Source organism: Orbicella franksi, chromosome 8 (genome assembly GCF_964199315.1).
Source record: "Orbicella franksi chromosome 8, jaOrbFran1.1, whole genome shotgun sequence".
Classification (NCBI taxonomy): domain Eukaryota; kingdom Metazoa; phylum Cnidaria; class Anthozoa; order Scleractinia; family Merulinidae; genus Orbicella; species Orbicella franksi.
Window position 1 is genome coordinate 27569723 of NC_138152.1, and position 14076 is coordinate 27583798.

At 41.5% G+C, this 14076-nt stretch overlaps 1 protein-coding gene across 1 annotated transcript; it reads left to right on the plus strand.

The window, feature by feature from the left end:
- Positions 1-1628: 1628 nt before the first annotated feature.
- Positions 1629-11662, plus strand: LOC145495746 (beta-hexosaminidase-like). The gene is made up of 8 exons (XM_081475340.1): positions 1629-2047; positions 3642-4364; positions 5426-5862; positions 6255-6986; positions 7865-8000; positions 9231-9495; positions 9887-10021; positions 11407-11662. Exons 1-8 carry the CDS (start codon positions 1888-1890, stop codon positions 11468-11470), a joined length of 2652 nt encoding a protein of 883 aa, XP_081331466.1. The 5' UTR covers positions 1629-1887; the 3' UTR covers positions 11471-11662.
- Positions 11663-14076: the final 2414 nt, after the last annotated feature.

Sequence of the window (14076 nt, forward strand, 5' to 3'; positions counted from 1 at the left end):
CATCGTCTCTTCCGGTTAATAACACGCACCCGTTGTAGCTAGTTCCAGCCGATCCCAGGAATGCAAATCTCATTAGCAGTCAGTGCTCTGTCTGATAACCATAACGAGTACTTTTAAGGGTATCAAGTCTTATATCCGAGATTCGGTGATATTTCTTTCTAAAAACAAAAACTGAAATAGTGTTCAACATAACCCTGCTCAGCACGTTTGCGAAAACCTATTAGTTCCTTTCAGAGGTTTCTTTGAGAGCACTCGGCTAACCTCCAGGTACGATTTCCGTACAGCGCCATACATTAATTATGTATGCAACTATCTCAAACTATCACATTATACTCAAACAGCAATCGTGAAAAGAACGAGTCAGTCAAAAAAATTGCATGCATAATTAATGTAAGGGGTGGTGCGAAAATCTTGCGAACCTCCCTGTCAAAATAAGAGAGCCCCTCTGCCAGTTTTGTCCACATAGTATAACTTCCACTGACAGAATCGCTATGATTACGATGACGACCACAAAGCGCTTTCTGGTGTATTGAATAGGCCACAAAGCGCTTTGTGGTGTTTTGAATAGGCCACAAAGCGCTTTGCGGTGTTTTGAATAGGCCACAAAGCGCTTTGTGGTGTGAAAATTGGAAAAACCAAATTATCTCAGAAAATAGCTGTGAGATACTTGCGAGTCAACGAGCCATCCAGTTTTCAATGTTAAATCCCAAAATAAAACACCACATAGCGCTCTGTGGTGTTTTGAATAGGCCACAAAGCGCTCTGTGGTGTTTTGAGTAGGCCACAAAGCGCTCTGTGGTGTTTTCAATAGGCCACAAAGTGCTCTATGGTTTTTCGACTACTACTGCTGTTTCGTAAAGCAAAGCGAACTAGGAACAGTTAGAAAGCACTCCGGCCATAAAAATCTACTCGACAAGAAAATTTCTGTAATAAATGTTCGATGCTACAGGAGACGTCTTACCCAAAAAGGTTCAGTCAGCCTCAACAAACTTATACTGAGAAGAGGACAAGATTGGGAATAGAGAAATATTGCGCAGATTGAGTGGTAGTTTTACAGCACCGAAACTAAAATTGGTTACACTGCTTCTCAGAATTTTGTTTTGCCTCTGTAATATCATTAAACGATCTGAATAATTTGAGGATAACCAAAGCGCGGAGTTTAATATTGGCTGGCCGGGAACACGCAGTTCGCAAACCGGAGAGCAACCACTGTTTAAATCTTCGATCGAACTTTCATGTTGAATTTGAAACTGAAAATACACTAAGTGGTCAATTTCCGATAGAAATCTTGTGAGGTAAATGCCATTCTTGTAAATAGTCGCTGCATATTTACGTTCAGAGTCACTCTGGTTCAGAGTAAAGACATACATAGTCAAATACTGCTTCCGTACGCTACCCCTCCAAAAATCAATTTTGTTCGAAGACCGAACTGCAACGGAGTTTAGTTACCAGTCTTATGCTGCGTGTTATTGGATAGAATGCATGATATGATTGGCTCCGTATATTACATTACGTCAGAGGACATGTCTGCTACATAGGACATAACTGCAACGGTACAGATGCGTTTTCAGAGCGAAACCTCCGTTTTCAAATTCCTCCGACCGCGTAGTGTGGATGGAGGTCATATTGCTTATACTGATTCTTGTCCATACGCATTGACATGAAACACCATGTTCCAATATTAAACAATGACTTCTAGCCAATGAGAAGACAGATGGTGACTACAATGTATAATAATCGGAAGTAAAACTCAAGAAACTGTCAAACTGTTCGCTCTGACGTTACGTCACACAAATCGATCCGTGACATTGAGAGCTGAAATTTAATATATTCGAGTCCAAATTTTGATGACCTGACTGACTCTGACTCTGTGCCCAAGTTAAAACCATGCAGATATTTTCAATACAAAAATTCACTGTATGTAAGAAACTCGTTCTGAAAAGCAAAGTTCGATGCCTGCTTTGCACTACCGGTGTGCTGTTGGCACTGAGTTTCATACTTCCGTTGTCCCACTTGCCATCGACAGCTCATCGACGGAATCCTCGAGGTAAATTTATACACTGAGTAATTAGAAGCTAGCATTCTGAATCAGTGTTGTACTGTTCAAAAAAGCACTTGGACGTACGAATCTTTATCGCATGTTGCGTACATCAGATATTGATTTCTACTTTTACCACATCAGACAAACTACGAGCCGGAGTATATCTATATGAAACACAGCCAAGTTGAATGATCGTTTTACCGTGACGTCATAGATTTTTTTAAAGAGCCACCAAAGTTTTTATCCTCATTAGGCATAAGAAGCGGTAAATTTATGTCTGTTTATAATTTTCAGCTCAATAGTGTGTTTCGTTTGGAAACCTGCGCATTTTGAATTTCAGAGTTATGGCGGTGCGTGACACCGACAGAGCTACGATCGCGTTTGTCGATGACTTTTAGCTCTTTTTAGAAGCTAGATCATTAGGAAAAGTGCTTATGTAAATGCTTCTTTTGTTCAGTACAGATGATCAGTCGCCTAGATAGCCAAAGTAAGTTACAGATGGTTACACTATTTTTCGGCCGCCATGTCGGTGTACCTATTGGTGCACCAACCTCGTTCCCAGGCTCCCTTTCCTGTGCATCCCTTCGTCTTCCAACGACCAATGGAGGCCTAGAAGAGAGAGCCTGGGAACGAGGTTGTCGGTGCACCAAGGAACTAAACCAACATGGCGTTTTCGTACTGGGCTCTGTAAATTTCAACGAAACATTGCGATGAATATCTGAAGTTTGGGAAAACGCACAAATCTAAAACTTGCAGAAATGTCTTCTTTAGTTATTTCCTAAAACATAACAATTTCTTGACTTTATCCACTGAATGGTTTTCGATTTATTTATTTTTTTATTGCCTGACAGCGTAAACGATAGATATAGCTTTTGGGCAAGGCGTTTAAAATCCTAAACGTACAATTTTATGCATTTTGAAGCAAAAATTAACTTTGTACCAGTATCACTTAATAGACCAATTAACAGACCAATTTCGATGTATTAATTAAAACAATAGACCTCAGCACGAGGCTCCGGTTAACTTAAGGGTTTGTCGGATTTATTTCCTCGATGAATTTTAATATATCGAAATTGGGCTATTAAGCGATGAGCGATCTTATGACGACACTCTTCTTGTTGATTTGCTTAGTAGACTGGAAGGGGTTTTCTTTTTTCTTCTCCTTTGTTTAGTAAGTTTAGTAAGTGCAATAGAGCGATTTTTATTTGAGTGTCGAAAATTGTGCATACAAAAGAAATGAATAAACATGGTCATTCAATTTCTCTTTGTTTGTGTCCTCTAGGCCTCGCTGCCAAGATGAATTTTAATATATCGCAAACGGCCTATTGGTTTAGCACTTTTTGCGCTGCACGATTGGCCTTAAACAACTTGCGCCAATTTTTTATTTAATACTGAGAGGTAAAACCAAAACGGTCCAATCGTGGCTCGCTCGCACGCGTTTTCGCGCGCTTCGCGTCAGCTACATGTAACTACTTCGAGTTTTGATTGGTTCACTGGATCATCTGAGTCCTCGGTATTGACTGGAGTGATTACTTTAGTTTTGGTTCTACGACACTCAATTATATAGCGCTTTATCTGACTTTGTGTTCTTTAATTACAGATATGCTCTCGCTTTCTGGAGAACGTGTCATCAACGACTTTTATCCAGTAAAAACAACAAACCGTATACTATCACCTTCTACCAAGAGTCCATTGTGCATTCAAGGGTTATGCCAAGTGGATATTGACAACATGGCCGAACACTTGAAACTCTACTTTGATGTGTTATCCCCTAAGAAGGCACAAATAACACTTTTTAACGGAGGTTCAGGTCCCATTAGGAAAGGAAAATGGGCAATATACATTTGTGTGTTGGGAATCATTCAAGAGCAACAGCTAACCAATAACCCTGAAGGCTATGTTTTACCCGGAGGAAGTAATTTAAAAATGACTCACATAAATGGTTGTCTTTATAAATTGGAGCCGCTCAGTCATTTCCAATCGATAGCATCGGGAGATGCCATCAAGGTCCAATTCAACACCTCACTTTTTAGAGCTCGTTGTAACCTGACACCCAATTGGTACATTGCCAGTGATGGACTGGAACCAAGAACCATTACTAACACAGCTGGCGAAGACCTCGGTTTCGTGTTTTCGTCTGACAAGCTCACCTGGAACGAGTTCAGTACTGCGTATGTCGCTGATCTCGGACATGCACCATATATGGTTATCCCTACTCCTAAAGAACTCGTTGTCACTGACAAAACGAGGAAAGTGTCTGTGGGAAAGGAGTGGCGAGTTTATGGAGAAAAGGGGCTGGAAAATGAAGCTCACTTCTTGGCAAGTATGGGAGACATTTGTTTATAGAAGGTTTTCTGAGTTCAAATGCGTGTACAGGAACGTTTCGAAATTCTTTCTTTCTTTCGTTTCAAAGTCTCTGTTTACATTACTGAAAAAATGATATTTAAGGACGTTCGCGCTAATTGTTTCTGCGCATCCTTACTGCACACAAAATTCACAAGCCACGTCATGTATCGATGCGCGCGCTAGGTAATTTAAAGAACAATGAAAGGGCAGATAGCAATTGCTATAGCTTTGCTACGATTAAACAATCTTGGACGTTCGGTGACCCCTATTTTTCTTTGGTGGATCATTTTCTCTACCGATTTTCTACGTTTAGCGAAAAAATGAAGAAAATCTATCGATTAGAAGTTTGAATTTTTTGCAAAATGCACCATCGAATTCCTTTATTTTAAGCTCTCCGTTTATCTGTACGGCGGTTTCAAATGCCTCTTGAAGGGTTATGTTTTGCGAAAACGTTGGTAAAATTTGGAATTATTTACGCAACAGACCCACTTCTACAAAATATGACTAAGATCGTTTGTCTCCGTTGACTCACCTTCGATATTTTTTAACTATAAACCCCTGTAGACCATGTTGAATAACGCGCGCCAACTTTTCAAAATCATGGTAGTTTTCCACACACTGACTTTATCTTTGAAACGAATTCGGTGACCCCCAATTTTTTTGCATTCCTGGCACAAGTAACTCATTGTCTGACTGCAGTAAAAATTTTAAAAAAATTCCATCGACTGGAAAATTTTCGCGCGAACGTCTTTAAGTGCCAAGCTATTAAGTGCTTTTGTGGCAGTAGCTTCGTTAGGCATTACCCAAGTAAGTTATGCTCCAAAATCCTGCATGTATATATTAAAATTGAGTGCATTTGTACGAAAGTAAAAATTGCCCATGTGGGAAACAGTCACATTCTAACCAAGCACTTTGAAAAACTTATTGCAACAGCAGATAACTTCTAGGTTAGAATCTCTTGATTGTCCTGATCTTGCATCTTTTTAATCAAGTATAAGTACTCTTACTATTTTGTGGTCATATCTCGTTTCTTCAAAGGCAAACTTGGATTGAAAGCGTCATCTGGAGAGGACCCTGACACCGCTAAAATGATCAAGCTTTCACTGGTAGCCCCAAACAGCAATCAGCGGCTTTCACTCACTGCGCATGAGTCATATCAAATTCATGTAAACCAGGGCAAGGAAAACACTATCACCATTACTGGTGAATGGCCTTCTGGGGTGTTCTATGGTATCCAGACTCTCCTCGCCCTCATGGACGACGAAGGCCTGGTTCCGCAAGTATCAATCAAAGATTCTCCTCGTTTCTCGTATCGTGGCTTGATGCTTGACGTTGGACGCAATTTTATTCCCAAACAGGAAATTCTGAAACTTTTGGATGCTATGGCTTTGTACAAGATGAACAAGTTTCACTTTCATCTGTCAGAGAACGAAGGATGGAGACTGGAAATACCAGCACTTGAGGAACTGTCTCAAGTACGCATAAATACTCGGATAAAAAAATTGATGGAATAAGTGAATATATTGGAAAAAGGTCGACACATCTTCGGGTAGTTTTCAGAAATCTTCGGAGGCCTACGGAAATAGCGCGAAAAATGTAACCCCATGACAGATAAGCTATTCCGGTGACCTGCCTAACAGCGTTGACGAGCATCAGTTCGCGTGTTTGACAATTTTATTAGTTTCATAGACGTTCATTTTAAAAGCGAAAATGGCGTTCAGAATGAACTAGAAAAGCTAAGCCAACCCCATAAATATGAATATAACGTATTTAAAAGTGTTCGTAAGCTTCACAATTTCATAAAACATTTTCAGTTATAACGCATTTTACCCCTTTTTTGTAACATTTTTTTTTTCTTTTGCACCAGATTGGATCTAAGAGGTGTCGTGACTTACAAGAAAAACATTGCATCCTGTCTCAACTCGGCTCAGGTCCCGATACCAGCACCTCAGGCACTGGGCACTACTCCATTGAAGACTACAGAGAAATGCTTCGTCACGCAACAGAACGTCACATTCAAGTGATTCCAGAGTTTGACTTTCCAGGGCACAGTCACGCAGCTATTAAAAGCATGATAGCCCGTCACGATAGATTGGTGAAACAAGGAAACGAGAAAGAAGCGAAAAGGTTTCTACTAAGTGACTTCCAAGATCAATCTCGCTATCTTTCTATCCAGCACTTCACTGATGAAGTTGTGAACCCCTGCATCAATTCAACGTACGCTTTTGTAGATCACGTGATGTCAGCACTGGTGCGCATGCACAGTGACATTCAACCGTTGACTCTTTATCATTTCGGGGGTGACGAAGTCGCGTGGGGAGTTTGGAAAGGACCGCCAGCTTGTGGTCGAGTGGCAAATGCGTCAAACAAAAACGAGGAACAAATAAAGAAAGAGCTGATTGAGCGATTCGTCGAAAAGGTATCTCAAATCACTAAAACACACGGCTTGAACCTTGGTGGGTGGGGTGACGTATTCTTCGGAGGCAAAGACGTTCTAACAAAGAGGAGAACATTTAAAAACAAAGATGTTTACGCCTATTATTGGCGCATGAGTAATGATATCAGGAATCTTGAAGTGACACTTTCTGGAGGATACAAGGTAACCACGTAATTACTGCGTGCTTAAGTCTTTTGATAAACCCTAGTGTGTGACCATTCAAATGAAAGCTGTTTCATGTGGTACTGTTCATTATGCTGTACAAGGTGGTTCTAACTTTTTTAACTTCTAAGTCTGTGGATGAAACCCTCGAGTGTAACCATTTAAATGTACTTGCGGTACAATAATATAATAAATTTTGTTTATCCACGGTAGTGCTTAAAGCTGTAAGCTTATGAGGCCGTGAAAAATAAAAGAAAAAAATAATTTGTTTTCTTTGTCAAAACGATGGCTTGTGGCCGTGGTCGTAAAGGCTCCGGTAATATTTTTATTTTATTCGTCTGCATCTCGCTCCCTGGAAGAAACAATGAACAGTAGCTAACAGAAAGAACTTCGAAATTGTCTGGTAAGCGGTTACCGCAGCTAGAGTTCCGGGAAAGGCCAGTTTCTGAGCACTATGTCGCTTCTACGATTGGGGCAGCTTCCGCCATGTTGGCTTGGCGAATGCCAAAGGTTGCCCCAAAGCACGGAGTAAAACGTGTTCGAGAACCACTACGGGTAACAATCGATCCGTTATTTGTAGTTCTTGTGGACTAAAATACCACATTGAATGCGGCAGCGTTAATCCCAAGTATTACAAGTCTTTACTTTCTAACCATTAGGCCTGTTACTGCTCTAGCTGTTCAATATTAATATGCAACGGTGCGGTGAATTCTCTGCCTTTGTCGGACGAATCGTTTACTTCGCTATTTTGCAAACAACAACAACAACAACGAGAAGAACAGTAGTTGAACCTTTTATTCTGTGGATGAAGCCATAGTGTGAACGGGGCTATCCAAATGAAAATTATTAAGCAACCTCTTTTGCATCATTTTGTTTAGGTTGTGTTGACCCCCCCCCCCCCCGACTGTCTGTACCTTGATCATCCCTACGAAGCAGACTTTGAAGAGCGCGGTTTGTACTGGGCTGCTGATTACACGGACAATCAAAAGATCTTTGAATATTCGCCAACCGAATGCATTGGGAACTCCAGGAGATTTTAGCCAATCTCTTGGGTAAGTTTGACGAAATGTGAACTAGCATACGTAAAGCAAATGGCTCGAAGGAAGTACTGAAAATGAGGGCGTCCCAGGGGATTTGGGGAACAAGAGTACATTAAGCACTTAATGACTGACCCCAAGGGAAACAGTGAGTTTTGTTTCCCCGAGATCCTCAATGTTGAGATCAAGGGGAAATAAAACTCTCTGTTTCCGGCGGAGCCAGTCATTAAGTGTTTTGTTATACCTCCTAACTCAAAAATAGAAAACGAAACTGCAAAAAATTGTTTGCTTGACGCCGGCTGGCACACAAATTTGCCGCGGTTTCAAGGAGCACCACCTGATCGCGTGCGAGTCGAAAGTTCAAGTTGTTTCCCTAGCGAGTTAGTGAGTTTTGACCAACACGTTCTCTTCCAATTGGGAAGCGTATTTGAGTTGCGAGGTATAACAATGGAATTTATTAATAGGGGACAAAGGAGGAAAAGTGAAATTATCAAACTAAATTCAGAGAACAGGTATAAACAGTGTCTTGGGGAAGCCCCTACTTTTCTTTCTGGTCACCACTCGAACACAAGCACAGTCGAAATTCCACTAACGGCCATCTCTCTACAACGGCCACATTTTTGGTCCCGGCGGACTGTCCATACATTCACTCTTATTTTAACCTCTCTACAACGGCCACCTCTCCACAACGGAAACAGCCACTAAAACTCGTCTCAACCGGCCAAAATACTTGAACCTCTCGACAATGGCCATTAATCAACTATTGACGAAAGGTTTATGCAAAATACCATTTTTTTATCGTAAAAGGTCACCAAACTTGATCCGTACCGCGCGACTTTGGCCGCTGTTTCTGTTTAGTTGCTGTTGTATCGATACATTTTAATTTATTTGTGCTAAAATAAACTTTTTTGACAAAAAATCTTGCACCCCAAAAACGAAGCAGGCCAGGTATTATAATACACCCCTACCTCCCAATAACGACCACGTTTTCTCAACGGCCATTTTCCTCTGTCCCCAAAGTGGCCGTTGCGGAGAGGTTTCGCTGTATTAAAAGAAAAACACTTAGTTTATAGGGACATCGCATTTCGTGAGTTTCAAACTTGGAGACTATTTTTAGCGTGCGCAATAATCAGGTTAGTCTAAGAATAGTTACCCGGTTTTCTACAAAACAAACGAAGCTAATTCATGCCAATTTTCTACCGCCATTTTTCCCTCGCAGGAATTGAAGGCTCTTTCTGGGGAGAAACAGTCCGTACCGCTGACCAGATGAACAGCATGCTCTTTCCGCGGCTCTTGGCTTTGGCAGAACGCGCGTGGCACAAAGCCTCGTGGGAGAGCATCCCAAAAGGTTATATACAAGATCGTGAAAGGACTAGTGACTGGGTGAAGTTTGCGAACACGATGGCTCACAGAGAACTGGGTCGGTTTGATCAGACGGGTGTCGCCTATCACGTGCCAACACCGGGAGCAAAGTTGGTTTTCAATAAGAACCTGAAATCGAGTTTAAAATTCTCCTATACTTACTATGAATTGTTTTTTTTACGATAACTGCAGAAATTCTCGCGCGCTCATTGGTTAATCTTTATTGTCAATAAGCGGAAAGACGCATGAATTTTAACTTATGCGATGGAGCGGACAATTTGTTATCGTAAAAACCAATTGGTGTCAGTTTTTAGCGCGTCTGTCCTGTCATTGACAATGAATTTCGTCATAACATTGTCAAAGTAGTCTGCGGGTCCACTCGGCTATCGCCTCATGGATCCACAGCTACTTTGACAATGTTATGATGAAATTCATGATCAATAACAGGACAGACGCATGGAAAACTGACGTTAATTTGTTAACTCATGTAACCTTTTGCAGAGTGATTGATGGAAAATTAGTTGTGAAGACTGCGCTGCCAGGCCTCAAAATTGAGTACTCCACAGATGAAGGGGTGACCTGGAATGACGTCACACAGGAAACAAAAGTGAAGGGTGAAATAAGATTACGAACCAGGTAAAGCAACAATAACAGACGCGGTGGCCTCATGCTTAGAGCGGTCCAGGTCCGAAGCCTGACCAAGGTCATCGTGTTGTTTTACTCATACAATGCCTCTCTCCACCCAGGTGTATAAATGGGTAGCGGCAAATTTAAGGCTGGGGGTAACCCTGTGATGGACTAGCATCTCATCTAAGGAAATTAGAAATACTCCTAGTCACTTCATGCTGTAGAAACCGGCGATAAGCTCCGGTCTGATGTGCTACTAAACGGCGGCACAAACGTCACCTAAAGTAAAAAAAAAAAAGGTAAATTCTGCATGCGAGCCAAGTGACCCATTAGGCCGGAGCTTATTTCGGTTTTTGTAGCATGAAGCGACGACAAGTATTTCTACTCCCCCTGGATGGGATGCAAGTCCATCGCAGGGCTAAGACCGGCATTAAATTCGCCGGTATTCATTTGTACAACCAGGTGGAGAGAGGCACTGTGAGAGTTTTAAAGTGTCTTGCCCAAGAACACAACAAAATGTCCCCGGGCAGGGCTTGAACCCGAACCACTCGTACTCGATCCGGAGTCGAGCGCACTAACCATGAGGCCACCGCGTCTCAACCACCTTAAGTAAACAATATTTTATCTAGAGTCACCCTTGCTAAACATTTGTACGATGATCAGTTCCCTATTGGTTGATGTGTTGCTATTGGCAACATACTGTAACCGTAGTCTGTTACTCAACCAGCACGTATATAACTGGCTACTATTGAAATGTTAAGGCAACCTGATAGACTACTACGGAGTACCCTACGATGGACTATAATCCCATCTAATGGGAGGAGAAATACTCGCAGTCGCTCCAAGCAAATAAATTGGTCATTTCATGTCAACACTAGAGTTAATTTCCTGATTCGTTTTGGGAAAAGTGATTGAATTAATTTAGAATGCAATTCTTTGTGGAGGCGATGGCCTCATGGTTAGTGCGCTCGTCTCCGGATCGAGCGGTCCGTGTTCGAGCCCTGCCCGGGGACATTGTGTTGTGTTCTTGAGGAGACACTTTACTCTCACAGTGCCTCTCTCCACCGAGGTGTACAAATGAGTACCGGCGAATTTTAATGTTGAGGGTAACTCTGCAATGGACTAGCATCCCATCCAGGGGGGAGTAGAAATACTCCAGACCTAGTCGCTTCGTGCTACAGAAACCGGAGATAAGCTTAATTCTGCTTGATGGGCGCTTGACTCAGCTCATATACAGACTTAACCTTTACGTACCTACAATTCTTGTACGTTGTTTCGTTTCGTTTCGTTTTGTTTTGGTTTTGTTTGGTTTCGTCTCAGAGAATAGAATAACTTTTGAAGTTTAAATAGAAAACATATACCATCCAACTAAACTATCCATGTTGCTTTTTCAGGTCTGCAGATCAGAAGCGATCTAGCAGGGTGGTCAGATTTGAAGAACCAATCCATCCTAAGTAACCATGGTAACAAGAGATTGCTAAGTCACCCTTAACGCTCTGAAAGAGATCAACTCAACCAGCCATTGATACCGATAACGTGAAACCCTAAAAAAATTGGAACGAAAATTTGTACCATTTATTAACAAATGAGGAAATTACTGAGCCTCAGCTGTCAATGCCACGGCATATTGAACACCAAGGATCTTGTGCGACGGGGGCGGGGGGGGGGGGGAGGGGTCCTCAATTTGAAATTTCACCAGGGACCTAGAAATAAGGAAAACTATTCCCTTGATCATAAAAGGGTGGTCGTAAGGCGTTAAAGCGTCAAGCAGGGGTGGGTGGGACTATTCTTGTCCCAGAGCCTTCGTTTCTTTTGGTCGACTGAAAATTATGACTAGCTCTGATAACAATGGAATGCAATGTATTTAAATTTACCTACGAACCTACTAAATTTAACAATAGGCTGATTTTCCAAAGCAAACAAAGGTCCTTTTCACCGTTAAAACCTGATCGAAAAATGTTCAGCCCAGCATAATAAGTTGTGAGCATTTCAGATAAAACTTCGCAAACATGTAACGAATGAGTATTTTTGTTAGGTAAAATACATCACATTACGTAACGTTGCATTTCAACACATAACATTGCTACTTTTTGCTTTGTAATGGCCTACTTTACGCAACGGTGCAGATAAAATTAAAGTCGTTCTAAAGCTAAAAACATTGTCCTTTTGCCGTATGAACAGATAAAAGTTAGTGTCTTATTGCTTCTATCGCTGAGAAGCTAAATTTGTTCATTACTCAACTGTTAATTTTAACTTGCCTTGTGTTGTTCTCGTGATTATCCATGGCTGTGCAACAGTCAAGGTTAGCCAACACATATATTTCCTTGTATTTAGTTTGTTGTTCGTTTCGTCTAGGTTAATTCTCTAGCTTTTAACGATTGTTGTCACAATTGTCTTGTTTCTTTAGGCAGTATTGCTGACCTTGGTTGAAACCTCCTCAAGAGTTTAAGTTATGGTTAGATTTCTTTTAAGGATTATTCATTTGTCCTCGTTCCGTTAGTGGGAGGCGCGGTGGCTTCATGGTTAGTGCGCTCGACCCCGGAGCGAGCGGTCCGGATTCGAGCCCTTGCCGGGGACATTGTGTTGTGTTCTTGAGCAAGACACTCACAGTGCCTCTATCCACCCACGTGTATAAATGGGTACCGGCGAATTTAATGCTGGGGGTAACCCAGCGATAGACTAGCCTCCCATCCAGGGGGAGTAGAAATACTCCTAGTCCCTTCATGCTACAGAAAGCGGGATAAGCTCTGGCCTGATGGGTCACTTGGCTCGTATGCAGACTTTACCTACTACCCTTACCTCGTTCTGTGGGTGAGTCCGCATTTATTGTATCTAAGTCTGCGGCTAGGGAGGATTTTACAGTTCCCACGGTCAGCAAACCCAAACATGTCTACAATTTAGGATTTTTATCTTGAAAACTTTGATCTCGTATTTCCGTTAGGTTAGTCAGCAGTTATTGCAATAGTAGTAGAATAACAGCCATTGAAGCCCCTAATACTCTTGGTAGCTCTTTTCACAAGTGTGTTATCTGACCAGAAGTTATAGCCAATACTTCTAACTGACTGCTCTTCAATTTTGTGTCCATTGGCCACCCGATTATCACATAAATGAACACAGTATTACACAAGATAACAAAGAAAGAAAAAAAATCAAATTTCGAAGCCCACACATAAAATTGACTCCAGAACCTACGATCGCGTACACTAACTAGCTCTGAGTGTAGATCAGTTTTCGATCTCATGAAAGATGTAAAACCTTTAGATCGTTGGCGTGAATTACCGATGAAATATCTCGATTTTTATTGTCGCTGAAATTTATTTCTTCGTCGCGGGAGGTGATATGAAGATACTATTTTTTTCTTTCACATGTGAGGATGTTGATGTCGTCATGGTTACGAACATGTCAGCCAATAATATTAGAGCATCCCGCCTACCCCACGAGGTCTTGCGAGATGTCTATTAGATTTGGACGTTGAATCAATTTCTATATATAAACAGGACCTTACATGGCCGCTTTGGAACCCGACACTTATCTTCCCGTGCACGAGCTGGTGACATCTCTCACGAGTGAGCCCAGCTCACTCGTGAGAGACATCGCCAGCACGTGCAAGGGAAAATAAAATTCGTATCCTCGTGCCGGATTGTTATGTAATATCTTCTATTTGTTGCACGAGGTAACGGATGGGTTAAGCCGAAGACGAAAAAGTCATTAGAAAGTTATGCAAGGGGAGGAAAATCACCGATTTTGGCAGAGAAATAAAAATAAATAAATAAATAAATAAATAAATAAATAAATAAAAGAAAGAAAGAAAGAAAAGAAAACGAGAACTCGCGATGCAGGAATATAATTACTTGGCCAGCTTCACTGCAGCTGTTTTCCACGGTGTCACATCTCCTTAAATTCTCATACCGTTGCGCTTTACACTATTTCTTAACAATGCCAGTGGGCTTAAACTTTATTATTCACCTGTCTTTATGTTTGACCTGTTGATTAAAACTCAGTTCAGTGGCGTCGTAATTTTAAAACACTGTTTACAGGTGATCTATTTTCCAAATTGAGCGGCT